This window comes from Mauremys reevesii, linkage group 4 (assembly GCF_016161935.1).
Source record: "Mauremys reevesii isolate NIE-2019 linkage group 4, ASM1616193v1, whole genome shotgun sequence".
In the NCBI taxonomy this organism is placed as follows: domain Eukaryota; kingdom Metazoa; phylum Chordata; order Testudines; family Geoemydidae; genus Mauremys; species Mauremys reevesii.
The window spans coordinates 107101751-107122178 of NC_052626.1; the positions used below are offsets into that span (position 1 = coordinate 107101751).

Consider the following 20428-nt stretch of genomic DNA (forward strand, 5'->3'; position numbering starts at 1 on the left):
GCTGAGCTGCCCAGCTGATGCCGGCAGCTGGCCATGCTGCAGCTGGGGGGAAGCGGGGGAAAGGCTGGGGGAGCCTCAGCCTCCCCAGCTGGGAATCCTGGGAGCAACAGGATGGTCCGGCCCATGGACTGGAGTTCTTTGCCCACCCCCTGGCCCTTTAACAACCGGTTCTCCATGGAGGTCTAATTTTAGCAACCGGTTCTTGGGAACCTGTGGGAACCGGCTCCAGCTCACCACTGCTTTATATACTGAAGGACTGCAGCACGTTTTGCAGGTATATGGCCAGATTTTCCATCAGTTCCCATAACCCTCAGGCAACCGCAGTGCAGCCAGTGCTTACATTAATAACTTACAAGCCTGACTTCTTTACTGAAAACTCCTGTCAGACTTTTTAGTGAGTATAACTTTAAGCCTAGGACCGGACTGAAATACTCTTACTCACATCGAGTAGTACCTCACTTCTTGAGTAGTTCCATTGATTTCAGCCACACCACTTGAGGAATAAGGTACTACTCGATGTGTGTCTGGTCCTAAAGGAACACACATGTTTAAAATCATATATTTAAAAAGAAAGTCCTCACCTATGTGAAAAATAGTACCTTGGTTTATCAGAAACAAAATACGTTTTAGAAAATAAATGTACGTCAGCATTTATGGTGCCTGTTTGCTTTTCACGTCTCGCTCTCATTTTGGACAATGAATAGTAATGAATCCGTTTCCCTTTTGATCCTCATGCACTAGTATGATGCTGCAGTGTTTGTGTTGCAAATGCTCCAGGGGTATGTTTAAATCCTAGCCCTCCTCCAAAAAACAAAAACAAATCATGCACACACACAAAACCAAAAGACCGATCAAACACTAAGCAAGCCTGCTCCACTGTACTGAAAAGCAAATACCAAGTTAAAGGAATGAAAAGATGTAATAGGTTTGGTACAGTTTTGTTTTAAAACATACAAAGCTTAAATACTGCCTGGCAGTGTTTCTGCTATGACAAGGTGCTTCCAGTGACTTCAAGAACTTACACTATCAGGGCCAGATCCTCAGCTGGCATAAATCAGTATAGTTCCACTGATTTCAATGGAGCTCCTCTAACATGCACCTGCTGCAGAGCAACCCTTGGCACTGCACAGGATCAGGCCCAGTGTTCTTTTACAAACCGATTTTAAGAAGCTATAATTATAGCTATAATTTGCTCTCTTTGTTTTACAGGGTAGATGTCAAATTAGAGAAGCGGAGGTCGTCTGAAAACATAGCATGGGCAACCTTCATGTTTACTCGCTGGAAAAAGTTTTGGAGTGCCCCTGTAACAGTATTTATGGGGAATGTTATCATGTATTTTGCTTTTCTGTTTCTATTTACCTATGTCTTGTTACTGGATTTTAAACCACCACCACCTGAGGGGCCTTCTGTTAAGGAGATTATACTTTACTTTTGGGTTTTTACATTGGTCTTGGAAGAAATCCGACAGGTCAGTAACCTCATACATACCTTCACAATAGTGTGCTAAATTCAGGCAGTAAGATTCAGAGTTGATTTACAGGCTGCGTAATCCCATTGTCTTCAAGAGTGGAATGTCAAGGACAGCTTCACATAGGAAAGCACTAAAAATTTTCATTGCTCTGCACCTTTTCATTACCCAGAGAGGCCTGTGTATTTCCTCCTCACATACACCCAGCTAACATGCCAGTCCTCCATCACACACAGCTGCAGCGCTACCCTTTTTCTTCCAGGAGAAGCTCCAGCTGCTACCAATATTCTAGATAGATTGCTGATGCTCTGGGATTGCTGAGTCTTTCCTCTGGTCTAACAGCTATCTGTTTACCTATCCTGCTCCGCTCACCACAAGCAAGCTCCATTCCCCCAGAATTGCTAATCCACCCTACTTCCTCCTCTTGCAATGATCCCATCTGACACTGTTTTGCCTCCCACTTCCTCCAGAATATTATATATTTTTATATGCAGGAATGAAGAGGTTAATGAGTTTGCCTCTTAAACAGTTTAACTTTTGTTTTTCTAAAATGCTTTTCAGTTCAGGCCATTAGGTTATGTTTAGATTTTTTTTAAGATGTCTCCATAAATCTTGCAATTGTTTTTAGAATCTCCTCAGCTGCCTGGTTTAGCAGCTGAAATGGTGTGTCCACAATACTGTAGGGAACTGCCTAGTTTGTATATACACAAATGGCCTCTATTGGGGGGTACCTGGACTCCTTACCTTGTTGTCATAGACCCTGACCATAAAAGAATTAGTGGCCCTTCTCCTTTAGCTCAAGCAGTAGGGGGCCAGTGCTCCTGAAGTATGAGAATCAGGGTTATAGCCCCACTTTTACTAGGAAGGTCTGAACGGCCATGGCTTGCAACATTGTGAAAGCTCGGAGGGTGACCACCAATTTGTCACAAATCAGCTGAGCGTATTTTAAAGATGTTATGTCGGACTGTTGTATCCTGTAGCACTAAGGTGATCACAGAGGACATTTGGGCTGAGGATTGTTTGTAATACATCCGTAAAGCATCAAGAGCCCAATTTTGAGACATGGACACCTAAGTAAGAGAGCCAACTGCTGTCTGGATGCTCAAAGCTAGTTAGTGGCAGTTTAAGCATCCAGGGTTTGAATACGCTGTTTAGGCGCCCATGCCTGGAAATTGAGATCAGTCTGATTGAAAAGATTTTTATAAAACAGAAACAAATAGGACCAACTCCCAATGTTGAAAAAAAATTATGTCAGCCTCCAAAAAACTCATGAGATTAACTTAAATATCATGAGATTTTTTAAAAATAATATATGCTGGGTTATTTTCATTTGCTTTCTGGGGCCTGAGCTTCCGGTGTGCAGTTGGGTCATATTTTCAAGCTTTTCTATATTACCATGGGGGTCAGAAATATACCTCCTTTTAAAAAAAAAAAAAAAAAAAAAAAAGCTGAGATGCTCATGTAATCCCTTGATTTGAGGAGCTGGGGCTTGCAGAAAAACAGCAAACATCACAGGACTCACACTAAAATCACAAGAGCTTGCAAGCTAACACTGACAATTGTTGCTCCTTTGCAGAGTTTCTTTACAGATGAAGACATGAATTTAATTAAGAAATTTAAACTGTACGTGGAGGATAACTGGAATAAGTGTGATATGGTGGCCATCTTTCTGTTTATAATTGGAGTGACCTGCAGGTTGGTATCTTTCAAGAGTTTTGCCCCTGTATCCATTTCATGTGACAGGGTCAGATATCTGTCACGTGGAGCCAGATAGGCATGTACTAGAACATGGACTATTCCTGCCACACTTCACAGGAGGCTCATGCATGCATCTGAGGGAAGGCTCTGATGGCTTTTATTTTTCATCAGTTTTGAAAAAGTAGACTCTATATTGGTGGTAAATTGGGGTGAAAGCACCCCTCTATGAGCTCTAAATTTCCACTGGACTAAAGAGGCTGTCACACAGACTACAGAAAAACGTATCTGGCACATAGAAACACTTGCAGAGGGAAACACCATTTCCTCTTTAAGACTACATCAAGTCGATGTACTCACTTATCTCACCTCTCTGTAGCCCTAGTGGTTTATATGGCCTCATCACAGCTGACATGGGGACGCTGGTGTTCCTGCAGTAGCTGGATGCTTCTCATTGGCAGATGTTACATTCTTTTTACAGTGCGATGGTTGTGGCTCATGTGAGATATAAACCCTAAGCACGCATCCTTTCCTTGCCAAGATTCCACATTGAACCAACATGTATAACTCTAGAAATAAAGTGTCTGGGTGGTGTTTGAGGCTGTTTCATTTGGTCTGTTTTGCAGAATGCTGAACTCAACATTTCAAGCCGGCCGTACAGTACTTGCCATTGATTTCATGGTGTTCACTCTGAGACTTATACATATTTTTGCCATTCACAAGCAACTAGGGCCAAAGATCATAATTGTGGAAAGAATGGTGAGTATGAGCTCTCCCAAAGAGAAATTCTTGTGGATTCTGCAGTGAAACAAACAAAACAAAAATTTGAGCATTATAATTTTAAGGAAGTCAGTGTGTAACTCTGCTTTTGTTAAGTCCTCTAGTTTGGCTTATACTGCAGCATCATTAACTGCTATTCCCAGCCAGATGTGGCTCCTCTCAAAGAGGTCTGTAGCACAGATTTTGGATCCAAGTCAGCATTGCCTTGCACCTTGTGTAGTCATTTACCCCAATGCATTTTACACCCATTAGCACAGCTGTAAGTGATTATACAAAAGTGCATGGCAACTGTTAATCAAGCCCTTTGTTCTTTTCTTCGTTGTTCTCCCCTGTTTTACTCCCTTACAATTTGGGAGGCTGCACAGGGGGATTGCCATTTCTTTCTTTCTCCTTCCCCACTGTCCTGGTGTCTCTTTTCCTGTTCCCTTTCGGTTTAAATATAACTTCTTGTCTGGTTCAGGAGTTGGGGCTCCAATCCTTAGAGGTATTTTGGCTTCTGAGCCTTGTTGATTTCAAGGTGAGTTAGGTGTTTCTATACTTTTGAGGAGCTGGGCCTGTGTTCTTTTGGAGCAAAAAATCTGAAATGGGAGACAAGCCAGTTACAGAAGAACTCTGCCATTATGTCAGTGGCAGGGAGGAACATAGCCCTGTAGAGATCATCTGGGTTAGTGCCTGGTGGAGGTAGGACTGCTTTCTAACCATAATTTATAATTAAAATGTGTTAGTACTCTGTGTGTTATAAGGCAGAAGTGTTGATACAGTGTTTTCATTTACTACCCTACAGCTGCAGGAAATGTCCAAGAGTTCCAGTTACTGCACGTGGGTACAGACCTGAACAGTTTGGTGATTTTTGTTTGGGTATGTTAATCATATAAGTCAAACAGCACATGTTAACAATTAACATGGAGTTAATCTGACTGTAAATGCTAATATAGCCATGTACAAACATTTGTTTCCCATTCTAGCTCTCCTAGGGCTCAGCAGAAACTCTATTTTAGACAAAGCTTAAGATTAATAAACTTAAAAGCTACCAGACTGTTCACATCTGTGCACCACTGGAATAACTGGAACACATATATCCCATTGTTTGGATTACCAAGAGGATAAACAAAAAGCATGTATTAATGCTTGTGCACAGGGGCGGCTCTAGACCCCAGCGCGCCAAGCAGGCGCTTGGGGCGGCCGTTTCCCGGGGGGGCGGCATTTGGCTCCGGTTGAGCTCCCGCCGGCATGCCTGCGGCAGGTCCACCGGAGCCCGGGACGAGCGGACCTGCCGCAGGCATGACTGCGGCGGGTCCCGTCTTCCCGCGGCTCGGTTGAGCTCCGCGGGGCGACTGCGGCAGGTCCACTCGTCCGGGCTCCGGTGGACCTGCCGCAGGCATGCCGGCAGGAGCTCAACCGGAGCCGCGGGAAGAGGGGACCCGCCGCGGGACCGGGGAAGGGCGGCGCAGCGCTCCGCGCTGCTTGGGGCAGCCTACTTTCTAGAGCCGCCCCTGCTTGTGCAGTAGTATCACATACACAGTACTCATAGGTTTTTATTGCAAATTATGCTTACAGAATGCAAGTCAGAGTAACTCACAACTGCAGCTTCCAACTCCTCCAGGCTCAGTACTAGGCTACACCATCACTATGAACAAGTGTTTGTGCAGGGTCTACTCCATTTATAAAAGGGCTGTCAAGCAATTAAAAAAATCAATCACGCAATGTATCACACTGTTAAACAATAATAGAATACCATTTATTTAAATATTTGTGGATATTTTCTACATTTTCAAAGTGTACAATGCTCACTTTATATTTATTTTTTATTAAAAATATTTGCACTGTAAAAACAAAAGAAATTGTATTTTTCAATTCACCTCATACAAGTACTGTAATGCAATCTCTTTATATTTAGAGTTGAACTTACAAATGGAGAATTATGTACAAAAAATAACTGCGTTCAAAAATAAAAAAGTTTAAAACTTTTGAGCCTACAAGTCTTTTCAGTCCTATTTCTTGTTCAGACAAACAAGTTTGGTTACATTTGCGGGAGATAATACTGCCCACTTCTTGTTCACATCACCTGAAAGTGAGAACAGGTTTTCTCATGGCACTGTTGTGGCCGGCGTCGCAAGATATTTATGTGCCAGATGCACTAAAGATTCATATGACCCTTCATGCTTCCACTGCCATTCCAGAGGACATGCGTCCATGGTGATGATGGGTTCTGCTTGATAACAATCCAAAGCAGTGTGGACCGACACATGTTCATTTTTATGTTCTTAGTCAGATGCCACCAGCAGAAGGTTGATTTTCTTTTTTGGTGGTTTGGGTTCTGTAGTTTCCATATTTGAGTGTTGCTTTTTTAAGACTTCTGAAAGCATGCTCCACACCTTGTCCCTCTCAGATTTGGGAAGGCACTTCAGGTTCTTAAACCTTGGGTTGAGTGCTGTAGCTATTTTTAGAAATCTCGCATTGGTACCTTCTTTGTATTTTGTCAAATCTGCAGTGAAAGTATTCTTAAAATGAACAATATGTGCTGAGTCATCATCTGAGACTGCTATAACATGAAATATGTGGCAGAATGCAGGTAAAACAGCTGGAGAGATACAATTCTCCCTCAAGGAGTTCAGTCACAAATGTAATTAATGAATTATTTTTAATACACCATCAGCATGGAAGCATGTCCTCTGGAATGGTGGCTGAAGCATGAAGGGGCATATGAATGTTTACCATACCTGGCACGTAAATACCTTGCAATGCCAGCTACAAAAGTCCCATGCGAATGCCTCTCACTTTATGGTGACACTGTAAATAAAAAGCAGGCAGCATTATCTCCCGTAAATGTAAATAAACTTGTTTCTCTTAGTGATTGGCTAAACAAGAAGTAGGACTGAGTGGCTTGTAGGCTTTAAAATTTTGCATTTCTTGTTTGAGTGCAGTTATGTAACCAAAAAAAAATCTACATTTGTAAGTTGCACTTTCAGGATAAAGAGATCATACTCTAGTACTTGTATGAGGTGAACTGAAAAACACAGTTTTACAGTGCAAATATTTGTAATAAAAAATAATATAAAGTGAGCACTGTACATTTTGTATTGTGTTGTAATTGAAATCAATATATTTGAAAATGTAGAAAAACATCCAAAAATATTTAATAAATTTCAATTGGTATATTTTAATTGTGATTAATTTTTTTGAGTTAATTGCATGAGTTAACTGTGGTTAATTGACAGCCCTAATTTATAATATATTAAGTCACAGAATCAATTAACATTTTACAAGGTGAACAAAAGCTCTAGTCTTGAGACGGCCATAAAATATGAACTTCATCCTGCTGCCATACAAGTCAATGGGAAAAACTCCCATTATCTTCAGTGGTACAGGATTGAGCCCTACATCAAAGAAAGAGAACCGTATTTCACTAAATGATATTGGCTCCAAAGATATATCAAATGGGATAACATCAGACTTTTCCCCTTGAATAGAAAGGCAAGCGAAAACTGCTTAACTCTTATTCATCTTGCTGTAGCACTAGTGGTTTCTAAAATAGGGCAATTCCAGTTATTTAATGAAATTCAAGTAGCAAATAAAGATCACAAAGAAATATTTCCTGATCATCCACTGCTCCTTATTAGCAACTGCAACGTCACAGTCTCCGTGTATAGACAAATTTGGAATGATCTCAGGCCACAAAGTAAATTGGCAAAAGTCTGAGATACTCCCACTATCTCTTGTCTGTTTTAGCTTGTTTTACTAACTGGAATTTCAAATGATCTCCTGCAGGATTAAAATACCTAGGCTTTCAACTAGCTGTCCAATCATAAAATCTAATTAAAATGAATCTATAGTCACCACATGAAATTAATAGGCAGCAGTTTTAAACCAAACAAAAGAAAGTATTTTTTCACAGAACACACAGTCAACCTGTGGAACTCTTTGCCAGAGGATGTTGTGAAGGCAAAGACTATAACAGGGTTCAAAAAGGAACTAGATAAATTCATGGAGGATAGATCCATCAATGGCTATTAGCCAGGATAGGCAGGGATGGTGTCCATAGCCTCTGTTTGCCAGAAGCTGGGAATGGGCAACAGGGGATGGATCACTTGTTCTGTTCATTCCCTCTGGGGCACCTGGCATTGGCCACTGTCGGAAGACAGGATACTGGGCTAGATGGACCTTTGGTCTGACCCAGTATGGCCATTCTTATGTACAGTCACTAATGGACTGTTTCAAATCAGATATGGATGGGACGAAATATTTATTTTCCAATGGGAAAAAGTTATTACACTTGAAATATGTATTTGTTTTTAAGTATTTTAGGACATAATTACTTTTGATTTTCTGGAGAAACACAATGTTTAAAAGTAGAGGGTCCTAAAAACTAATCTTCAACTATATTACTCAGCAGAGAAACCCAATCAAAATTTACATGAACCTTGCATGGGTCAACATTTATTCTAACAGCTGTTCAGAATTCTCCAGTGAGTAACGTCATTTGGGATTCAGTGTTGGAATGGGGAGTTTTAGCAGAACATCAGATACTTTTCAGATTATCCTGTTTTCAACAAGGCAGTCAATCCTACTGCAAGGTCTCACAGAAAACCTGTGTTTGAAAACCTCAATAAGGCACATTTTTAATCACGTAAGGATCAGAGTCTGAATTAAAGCATGCCCTTAGCTGGAATGGTCAGCAAAGAGGTCACAAGGGGGAATCCTGATCACAAAACAAGAATAGTATGATGGCAGAGGGTTAAAAAAGAAAATGTGCACAAGAATTTCTCTCATTCCACCTCAAAAAATAAGCTCTTAAAGAAACAAGAGAAACTGCTCTGTACATTAATAATTTCAGTCAACATTTTTTTTCTCTCCTTTAGATGAAGGATGTTTTCTTCTTTCTCTTTTTCCTGAGTGTGTGGCTCATTGCCTATGGTGTGACAACTCAAGCCTTACTCCATCCTGATGACAGTCGAGTAGAATGGATATTCAGAAGGGTGCTTTATCGTCCTTACCTTCAGATATTTGGGCAGATTCCACTGGATGAAATAGACAGTGAGAAATTGGTTTTTAACTGATCAGACCACCATAGAATAAGTACCATTAATCAGAGCACTGGCATCCATACTGGGATTGCCACTTTCTTATCTTTGTTCTGTAGGAAAAAGTCTGCATGTTATGATGTAATGACTTTTCGCACTGCAATATCTGGATGTTATAATGTATATTGTCAAGTTGTGCTGCAGCATCAATGCAGGCCTTGTCTACACAGTTAAACTGAGTTAGTTAAACTGGTGCAAACCCTTGGGTTGATAACTTATTTCAATGACTTATTTTATTAAATCTGTTCCGAATTGACCTAACTGAAACCCAAATAAGCCTAGTGTAAACTGAAATCAGAGCATTTACACAGCCTTTTGCACCAGTTTAACTAAATCAGCTTTAAGAAAAATCACAGCTTTAGTTAAACCAGTGCAACTCTGCATGTAGACAAGTTCTTGTACTTCAGAGTCACAATCAGGAAGCATTGTGTTCGGAGTGAATTATCCAAAACTGAATGAGGCTGGTAGCCGTATGGTGAGATTTCAAACAATATACAAAAACAAACCAATTGACCCACCAGAAGTAGAAGTACATGAACATAAGAGTACTTTGGTGGCATTACCCATGGAGAAACAGAGTGAATCCAGAGAAGGCCATATTCTAAGGACATCTGATAGAATGCTACAGAATCCCCATTCTAAACATTAACAATATTTAAATCCAAATCAAGCATGAGGAAATAGAAAGTGATCCAAGAGGTACAATGGGAATAAACAAAGCAATTCACCCTGTTTATTAGCAGATGAAAAGATGTCTTGGAGAAGCTGTCAGAGACAGGATGAAAGTCAAGACAGCACGTTGCTGTGGAGAGTTTTCTCTTGTTAAATGCATACCCAGGAGGTGCCAGCTAGGAGGCAAGAGTGTGGGCAATCACAGCTGCTAAAACTAAGAACTCGAAACTAATTGATAAGAGATTAGAAGATTTAGAAGGACAGGCTGGGGATGCTAGAAAAGACAATTAAACGTATCTATTTTCAGGATTCCTGAAAGAAAATTGAAGTTTGAAAACATGCTTAGATGTTCAATTAATAACTACAGTTTTAAAAGAGCTTCAAGCACGTTTTCCTGAAAGGCGAAATTCTAAGGTGGTAAACATCGCTGAGTCATACAGAGGGGGATTGTTTAAGATGAAGAGAATAGACCATAGGCCTCAATAGACTCTGAAAACCTCTTTTTGGACATTTCCTAATGGCCAGTTGTGAAGGCCATCTTGGCAGTGGAGCAGCACCAGCAAAGATCTGTAGCTCTGTCAAGTAAGTCTTGCTGAAGCTGCATATCCCTCACATTTCTAAAGCAAGGGCACATTGTATATACAATATGGATGTGTATATTGAACCCACATTAGAAACATTGGCTCTTTCTTACCCTCTTGTTCACCTAAAAAATTGAGTCGTCTGCTGCTTTCAGATGAAGGAATTATTCCTGTAGCTCAACCAGTAGAGAGTCATTCTTCTAACAGCTGAAGCTACAAACCTAGCTCTTGGTGTAAGCACCCCCATGGGGCTTGAAGTCTAGTAAACCTGAGACATTCAGAATGACATTCTCTGGATGGTTACATCTAGCAGAGATTATATCTCATATTGAGTAATCAATAGACACTGCTTTTGATTTGTATCTTAATAGAAAATGCATTGCTTGTTGTCTGAGTTTCTCGTTCTTAAAAGAAGACAGGTTAAGGGATGCTAATTCAGCCATTGTTCACACTCTACTTATCTTGACATATAGTACCTCAAACTTCAGGCATAAAGTTAAATTCTTGAGCCAAATCCATCAGCTTGATGGCAAACAAACTGAGAGGCTGTCATTACCATTTTAATGATTAAACATGGCAGCAGAACACACTATGTCTGCACTGCCATTTAAGGTATAGTTGTAGGGTTAAGTAAACCCATGCTAGCTTTAATCCAGCTTGCACAGGTGACAATTATAGTGAAGATCTGGTGGCATAAACTAAATCTGCATGGGATGAACAAGCCCACCAGGGATGCTGGGTACATAACCTAAATTCCTAGCTTGCACCAGGCTTTGTGCCACCGTATCTTCACTTCTTCTGCTATTTGTACTAGCTCAGTTAAAGCTAAAATTACATTACAATTACAGCTCAAATTGCAATGTAGATGTATAAAACTACTGTTTTATTTTCCCTACCTCCCCCCATTGCAGCATCTCGTATGCGTCTTGAAAACTGTACCTCTACCCTGAAAAGTCCGCAGGAAAATTCACCATTATGTTCTAATACCTATGCCAATTGGCTTGTCATACTTCTGTTGGTCACTTTCTTATTGGTCACCAATGTGCTACTTATGAATCTCCTGATTGCTATGTTCAGGCAAGTGTCAATTAATTAATTCTGAGATGGGGATTGCGGGGTGGGAAGAGAAGGGTTAATAAAAATGCATGCATACATATACATACATGCTTCTCTAAGCATTTTGGATCTATTAGCAATTTTACTAATTAGTGGTAATCTTCACTTTGCAGGTAAACTTTTACAAGCACACAGTTTTTAAATTTACCCTCCCCCTTTTGCTATATCCCTCAAAGGAAAAAAAAACAAAGGAACATTTTTTCTTTTTTACCAAAAAAAAATCAGGTAAAATCTACATATATACAAATCTGCAGGTGAAAGCAGCTGTACACCTGGCAGACCTGCCCATAGAGGATCCTCTCGTAGGGGAATCCCTTGACTGGTTTAGGGGCTGACATGGCCCCTTGAAGATAATGGAACTGTGCTGATTCATACCAGCTGAGGATGTGGCTCAGTATGGTTGCCTCATATAGGTTTGGTCTACACTGAAAGGTTAGGTTGGCAAAGCTATGGGATGTGAATTTTTCACAGCCCTGACTGACTTAGCTACACCAACCTAACTTTTAAATGTAGACCAGACCAGACCACAGCCTTACTCTGGCAAACTATAGTCGCCATCTTTAAAAAGGCTTGTGCCTTATTGTCTGTCTGAAGGCAATTACTGCAAGTAACGTAATCTCTAGTGAGGTGCACACACGTTATCTTTTATTTTAAAGAGGAACAATGAGAGAGTGATAGTGGGGTGGCAATCACTCAGGCTAAAGAAAAAATGATACTTTTGATTCTATAGTAATAAATTTTAGGATCATGGCGGGAAAAGCTTAACATAGTTTTTTTTTGTTTGGCTAAAGTTATACTTTTCAAGTTGTTCAGGGCAATGCAGACATCTTCTGGAAATTTCAGCGGTACAACCTGATTGTGGAATACCATGGTCGTCCAGCGTTGGCACCACCATTTATCATTATTAGCCACATGCATCTGATTCTCAGAAGAATCTTCAAAAAGATGGAGCACAAAAAGGAACATCTGGGTGAGTTGTTAACAAACAGCTAGCAACCAGGTGATTCAGAGGAGCCTTACCACAGGTGGTGAATAAGAAACAGAGGAGAGCAAATAAACTTTCAAAAAACAAAAGCTTCTATTTTCATTGATATGTCTTCATTCATAAACATTGTGAGAATACATATGTAAAAATATGATTTATAATCTAGCTTCTGAAATAAGAGGGTTTAGTGTTTTTCCACAAGGCATCAACTTTTCTTTGTACAATATAATTAAATGGCCATGTTTGTACTTTTAAAGGTGAGTAAATAGGCTGGATTAATGAAAGGATAATAATTTTAATTGGAGAATTTTAATGAATAAACTGCTATTTCTGTTATTAATCTGCTTCTGAATTTTAGCAATAGTGCATAGGTGTAACCATGTATGGGTTCTACTGTCTCCAGTGGAATTTCCCATTAGAGAGTAAGAGAGGGAACATTGCCAGAAATGGTAGCATCTTTATTATTTTTAAAGGTAGATCTTTTTATATGCACTCACTATACTTCAGCTTCTAATACTCATTTTGCAGTGTCTTCTATTAATAAAGAGTGCATACAATTTAATAATATCAGCATGTTTCTCCTGCAGTAGGTCCCCCTCATTCCATTTGTGCAGATTGCCAATATGCTTTGGAGTAGAATTCCAGGTGCTGGGTTTGACCTATAATGCTCTAAATTGTTTTGGGACCTGGCTCCCTGAGAGACCATCTCTCCCATCTTTTGGCGTACTGCTGTAGTCAAGGTCAGCAGTGCCATTGTAGCTGGAGCTCTGTCAAACAGGAGGGGGCTGCTTGCAGAGCACTCTCTGCAAGAATTCTCTTTTGAATTCACTCCTTCCCCTGGGGGGCCAGAGCCCAGAAACGTTAGCCCTCAAGGCAGGCTGCCAGGTCCATTTTTTACCCAGGCATTTGCGGAAGTTGTGTGAGCTGTTCACTGCATTTAAATTGTTAGTATGAAATTAAATGATGTCCAATTGCCCAGAGGTTTCCATGGCCATCCATTTGTCTTTATAAATGAAATAAATAAATGCATTTATATTTGAGTATTAAGAGGCTGAGTTTATGATGTTTTATTTGCAGTGCTTGAATACTGCTTAATTATTATTATTATAGCCTAGACAATAAAGTGCATTTGAACCCAAGTCTCCACAGGTTAAATCCCATTTAGATCACGGAAGGAAATGGCCATTGTATAAAAAGACTAAATATTTAACAACTGGCTGCATGCAAAATTCCACTGTTGAAATAGCAATACTATATATTAGACAAGCCTGAAAAAACAGATTCCTCCTCCTATTCTGTTGCTATTAATGTAACGAAAACATTGTTTCTATACTTTAAAACAATGCTCAAACCATACAAGAGAGACAAGTATCCATTGTTTCACTGTCAGGTGGTTATATGGCTACAATTGCAATCGCGGGGGGGGGGGGGGGGTGTTATAATAGAAAGCCTGACAAAAACTTCAGCTAAACTGATCAGCACTCACACGTCAAGAGTAGGGTGGTGAGTTTGTAAAGGGTGTTAGGAGCTAGGGGAAGTACCTAGGTCCGACAGTACAGGATAATGGCAGTATAAACAGAACAGGAAATGCATGAATCAAATGGAGAGAAGTGAGCAGAGTTATCTGTGATAGGAGAATGCCTATCAAAGTGCAGATCCACAAGATGGTAATTAGGCCTGTGCTTTTGTATGGCTCTGAATGCTGCACACCGAGGAACAAACAGGAGCAAATCTTGAATACAGTGGAAATGAAAATGTTGAGATGGATGCCTGGGGTTACAAGGACGGACCATGTTTGGAGCAAATGAATTATGGGAAGTGTAAAGGTGGCACCAAATACAGAAAAGCTGAGGGAAATCAGGCTTAGATGGTTTGGGCATGTGAAAACAAGATCATAAGACTATATAGGAAACAGGGTGTTAAACTTAGAAGTGGAGGGTATCGGCAGGGTTGAAAGACCGTAACTAGATGGTTGCATGTTATACAAAAGGATTTGATTAACTGCAGACTCTGCAGAAGTGTTTCAAGACAGACTGGAGTGGAGAAGGAATCAAAGAGTCAACCCCATATAGATGGGATTAGAGTTAGATGAAGAGGAGTTAGGAGCTAAGGGAAGGCATTTAGACTTTCTCTTTGTAGAAGCTTCATCCCAGCTCTTTGGATCCTTTCTGCTCTTTCTCCCTAACACCTTTGAGCCTCTGTGTATTTCTGGGATTCCTGCCTTTAAAGTAAAACCTCAAATAAATAAATGAAGGACTGGGCCTCTGACTGTCCTGCCTTCAGCTACACCACTACCTCGATATAACGCCACCCAATATAACACGAATTTGGATGTAACACGGTAAAGCAGTGCTCCAGGGGGGCGGGGCTGCGCACTCCGGTGGATCAAAGCAAGTTCAATATAACATGGTTTCACCTATAACGCGGTAAGATTTTTTGGCTCCCAAGGACAGTGTTACATCGAGGTAGAGGTGTATTTCTAACTGCCAGTCAGCTCACTCACCTCTTTGTTGGAGTCTTTCTTTTTCCTTCACTGCTATTTGGGGAGCACTGGTAAGGTCTGACAGTCAATGAGTAACCAACCTGTAATATTTGTAAATACCTTAGAACTGCAGTATTTGTGTAACAATTCAGTAAGCCTGGGACATTCATAAAAGCAGTCTTGAATGAGGTCACATCTGGGCTAAAGCAAGACAGTTTAATAGAAAGGTCAACACCCTTACAATGAAGAAATGACTCTAAACTTTGCACTTAAAGGAAAACTTGTAAGCCACAATTCTTTACACTATAACCTGACACTTCTGTCATAGTAAATCCACAGTTTATCTTCCAAATTTTAGCATGGCAAATTTACAACTCACTTACCTTCCTTTCTGTACACACATGCCACTCCCTACCCCCCCAACACACATATGTGTTTTGATAAAGGTGTGTTTTTTATGTCTTTTTCCACAGAAAGAGATCTGCCAGACAGCCTGGATCAAAAAATCATAACATGGGAGGTGGTCCAAAAGGAAAATTATCTCGCAAACCTGGAACAAAAGAAAAAAGAAAGTAACGAAGAGAGACTAAAGAAAACATTTAACAAGTACATTTCTGTTCATCTTTCAACATTTCTGAACCTGTTTTTTTGATGCAGTGATGGGTGAACCTTGTTTCTTTGCAGGTTTGGATTAGGGTTGCCAACTTTCTAATTGCACAAAACCTTGCCCTGCCCCTTCACTGAGGCTCCCCCACTCACTGCAGCCCCCATCCTTGCGTCACTCACTCTCCCCCACCCTCACTCACATTCACTGGGCTAGGGCAATGGGTTAGGGTGTGGGAGGGGGTGCAGGCTCCAGCTGGGGGTTTGGGGTTCAGGAGGGGGTTCTGGGCAGGGGCCATGGGTTCCAGTGTAGGAAGGGGTGTGGGCTCTGGGAGGAAGTTTGGGTGCAGGAGGGGGCTCAAGGTTGGGTTAGGTGTACGGAAGGGGGTGCAGGGTGCAGGCTCTGGGAGGGAGCTCAGGGCTGGGGTAGAGGGTTAGGGTGCAGGGTCTGGGAGGGGGTTCCGACCTGGGGCAGAGGGGTTGGGGTGCAGGCTCCAGCCAGGTGGCACTTACCTCAGGTGGCTCCTGGTCCACAGTGCAAAGACAGGCTCCCTGCCTGCCCTGGCTCCGTGCTGCTCCAGAAGTGGCTGGCATGTCCGGTCCACACCCGCAGGCACTGCCCTGCAGCTCCCATTGGCCACAGTTCCCAGCCAATGGGCGCTGTGGAGCTGGGGATGGGGCCAAAACAGGGAGCTTCTCTGATTGCCCCGGCACCTAGGGGCCAGACATGCCAGCCGCTTCTGGGGAGCTGCACAGAGCCAGGGCAGGCAGGAGGCCTGCCTTAGCCCTGCTGCGCCGCTGACCAGACTTTTAACGGCCTGGTCAGCAGTGCTGCATGACACTATGTGGAGCAAGACATTAAAAACAAAGTGCAGTTAGTTTGGAAATACGCATCCTATGAGAGCTGTAAAGTTCTCACTATCCTTGAGATATAAAGACCAACCAAAGTAAAATGCATCTGAAAATCATGTTGGAAATCTCATTGTTTCAGAATTTCTTGCAAAATTTCCTGCACTTCCTTGCTTTAATCTGGAAATGCTAAAAGAACAGCCTTTTACATGGTACTTTAGCCCTGGTTCTTCTGATTCTGATTATGTTCACAGTTGAGGGGAGGGGAACCCTGGGCTCAGGGAGGCTAGCTGGAGCCCAGAGGCCCCCCGACCACAGCCACCAGTCCGCCCTCTTCCCACCCCCTGGCTGCCTGAGCGCCACCAGCCCCGGAGCCCTAGGTGGGCAGCACAGCCCCGCTCTGAGTCCTGGAGTGCCAGGGAGTGGGCAGCACAGCCCCCCTGTAGCCCCTGAACACCAGGTGGGTGGCACGAGCACCGGCTCCAGCTGCCCGGAGTCCCTGGCTGTGAGTGAAGGTCTTTGACTCACCTCTGATGAACACCACTGTGGCCTAGCGGTCTGAGCACATGACTTGAAGTCAGGAACTCCTGATCCTGGCTCTCACACCGGCTCCTCATTGTTATTACAAGGGAAATATTAATCATGTTTATTAAAGTAATGCATAAGGACCAATCAAGAAGGGGGGCCTCAATGTGCTAGGTATTGTACAAACAGAGTAACAGACTCTGTACCCCAAAGATCTTACAATCAAAACAAGCCCGGGGTGGGGGATGCAGTAAAACAAACAAGGGATGAACAATGTGATTGCAGCAAAAGTCATGTTAGTTCCACAATGTTTTTTAAACCTAGCTCCATTTACACCACATGAAAGAGGAGGAGAACATTATCTGACAGGACTATTGTAAGGACGAGTTGATTTTTATATAGCATTCTGAAGATGGGAACTACTAAGTTATTACCCCAAAGTATACCACATTATTTTAAGGGAGAAGTAAGCTATACATGTAAAGCAACACCTAAGGCAACGTGAGTAAGCTTTCTTTGGAGAGGCATTTATTAACATGACTCAAATGCAGTAACTATTATTGTGAAAGATAGCCAGCACGTTGCAAAAGTTTCATTCAAACTTCAGTTCTGGCATATACAGACCACACTGAAATCAATTAGCTCTGCTGTCTAATGGTTTTGCTTTGAGTGCTCTTTCAAAGCAAGTCTTTGCCTTTCTAATTTATATCATAGCTGGAGCCTAGAACAGCCTATTTGAATATGCAGCGAAAATATTCTTCCCCTCCACCTAATCGATACACAAAAACTGCCTGATTTGATTGTTTATTCATAATAACTTAGAACAATTAGATTATTTTTACTTTACATCAAAGAATCACAGATTTGCTTTAGAACTGTGGCCCTGGGAATAAGCAAGATGGGCAAGCACAGCCTGATAGCTCTTATAGCAAACAATAAAAATACATCTAAGTGCCTCCTAAAAGAGCCTTTTTTTGATAATGACATTGTTAGTTTTAAATATTGTAAGTTAGGGATAAAGTTACTGGTTTGGGGGATGTCGGGGGGTGGGGCAGAAGAGAGAATAAGTAAGAACCAGCTTTAACATATCTGCTCCTGATATGAAACAGAGCCATAAACCTTAAGAATTTGGAAAAGGTTCAGATAAATACCACCTTTTCGGCTTTCTACCCTTGCTGGTGGTGGGCAGTAATTCTGGCTGCACTGAAAGGGTCATTCTCCTGTCTCCAAAAATCTCATCAAATCTGTAGCCTCATAAGATGCATAGACTAGGAACATATTCCTTGACACCTGAGCTACAGAAGCTACAGGCCAGAACACATTAGATCCAAAACCCAGCAGTCAGTAAGAGCCTCCCACGTACATGCTCAAGGAATATCACCAATGAAAGGAGAGGTTTGAAAGAGCTGAATTCAGAAGAGGGATTTAGAAGTCATGGGACCCTTTAGGGATTGCATTGAGGTGCATGCATGTATAGGGTGAAAGAGAGGAAGAAGCTGCCTGGGGAAAGTGCCATCAGGTGAAGTGGGTATGGACAGGGAGGCCTAAAATAGTTTGGATACATTCGGGTGAGCTCTGAAGAAGCTTTTGGACTTTGTGGGGGAGGAAGAGCTAGCATGGATATTTTGCGGTTTATTATTACCAGTTAAAAGTATGAAACTAGTTTCTGGAAACAGAACACTGAAAAAGTTTCAAGAAACAGCTAGTACGTCTTAGCTGGTGATAAAAATACTATAGGTGCAATCCTTCCAAGTTCCGAGCTCACATTGGGTGCTGCTGCGGAAAGATGGGTAAGGAATTACAGATGGCTTTACACCCCTTTACACCTTCCTAGATTCCTGGAGCAGTTGGAAACTGAATGGGTCATGGCACAAGTCCTAGCAACCTAAGGACTGCTTTAACTCATGCCAGTATATGATTCCCTGGAGGCAATTAGACATAAGGATTGGCCAGACTGCTGTGTACTCCAGCCCTACCCCCTGCATTCTCACTATACCCTCTCTCTATGCCAGGGAATCTCCAAATGACCCTTTAGGGCAGCCTTCTGGGTGCTCCTACCTCAGCAGTGCAAAGCAGGCAGAAGTGCGGCTGTGGATCTAGCTCTGTCTGTTAAGAGTTATGTAGCTGTAATTTGCAGATGTCTTTGCTCAGTACGTGTCTCTGCTTTGTTTGTATTAGGGTGGACCACCTGTCTAAATATTTTAGTGGAATGAAAGAGCAAGAGAAACGGCTTAGATCTCTGGAATCACAAGTAACACTTTTTATATTTTTTTGACCTTTTGCTAATATTCTCTTCATTTTTTGTTTGGACTGGACTTTGACCGTGACCCTCTCTACAAGAAGGGGGTGGTGTTGGCATGTAGGCCTTAGCTGGTTCACTTTACATTATGAAGGCAAAAGGAAAGAGGATTCTGTCGCCATCAGGGTCCCTGGTGGCCTTATTGTTTATTTCTGTGGAGAAAGAGAGAGACTCTTCACTCGCCTGCCAAATGTTAGAGAGAAGGGGGAGGGTAACTGCATTTCTCTCTCATTCTGCTGGTCCTGCCAGACCAACCTCTCCCTCCAGTGGACTATTGCCGGTTCAATTCTCTTCAGGTAGCTTTCTGCCTAAACCTAACCCTTGAAGTCCTCCCTTGAACTGTTGAATCTCTTAACGGCAGTCAAGTGACACTCAAAAACCCATGAAACTATTTTCCAGCCTTTGAACATAGGGAAACTGAAATCACTTCCATGCAATCAAAAACCCCATAGAGCAGTTTAAGCAAGGAGACAACACATGGGAACCAGCTTTTGGAAAGTAAGATTCGATCCACGGATCTCAATGGTCACTCAAAGTGCATATTGATAAATCCAAATTCTACTGTATATAAAGCAAGTAAAGCATAAATTCCATTTCCAGCTGGTTTAAAAAAAATAGTGTCTCATGCCTGGAGTGTTATTCTAAGGCTGAATTTCATGGCTCTGACAGAGATAAAAATTAACTATTTAGAAATGACACTGGCTGGCAGTTGGATTTTTTTATGTTAAAATTATACACCGTTTATGAAAATACCCACATCTGCTGATACAAGTTATATTTTCACGGATATGATTTACACTGACTTGTTAGCATATTGAATGCAAACAGAGATTTCAAAGAGATATTCTAACCTACAAATATGCAACACTAATAATACAAGGAAATTCCATCTTAAATTTCTGACGACAAGCAGCTGGTGTTTAAATAAACATTAACATTTGTAAAACAGTTTAAAAATGTTAAGCACTATCCAAGTACTAAGTAGTACATTTATTGTTTTCCATGTCACTAGAGCTCCCCAGTGGACTTTTGGCCTTGTGGTTTATCTTATTACTTTTATTGCAGAACTTTTTTCCAATACATTTTTCACTGCTCCTTAAAAATACTTTGTAGTCAATAAACAATGTTGACACCAAATGTAAAGATAAATGGCCAAATTCAACAGCAACACTCAAGAAATATTTTTAGCTAGATAAATTAAGCCACCTATTTTTCTGGTTGAAAGTTTGTGCCACCTATAGATATCTGTGTATATATACAGAATAGAAATTTAGATATTTATGGCTCAGTCT

At 41.5% G+C, this 20428-nt stretch overlaps 1 protein-coding gene across 1 annotated transcript in view; it reads left to right on the forward strand.

Moving 5' to 3' along the window:
* Positions 1–20428, forward strand: part of TRPM5 (transient receptor potential cation channel subfamily M member 5) — an 86925-nt gene that overhangs the window by 63426 nt on the left and 3071 nt on the right. The window contains 8 exon segments of the mRNA XM_039535987.1: positions 1210–1468; positions 3045–3163; positions 3790–3922; positions 8803–8977; positions 11189–11354; positions 12185–12363; positions 15334–15466; positions 19016–19088. Of these exon segments, the coding sequence (XP_039391921.1) occupies positions 1210–1468; positions 3045–3163; positions 3790–3922; positions 8803–8977; positions 11189–11354; positions 12185–12363; positions 15334–15466; positions 19016–19088 (1237 nt within the window).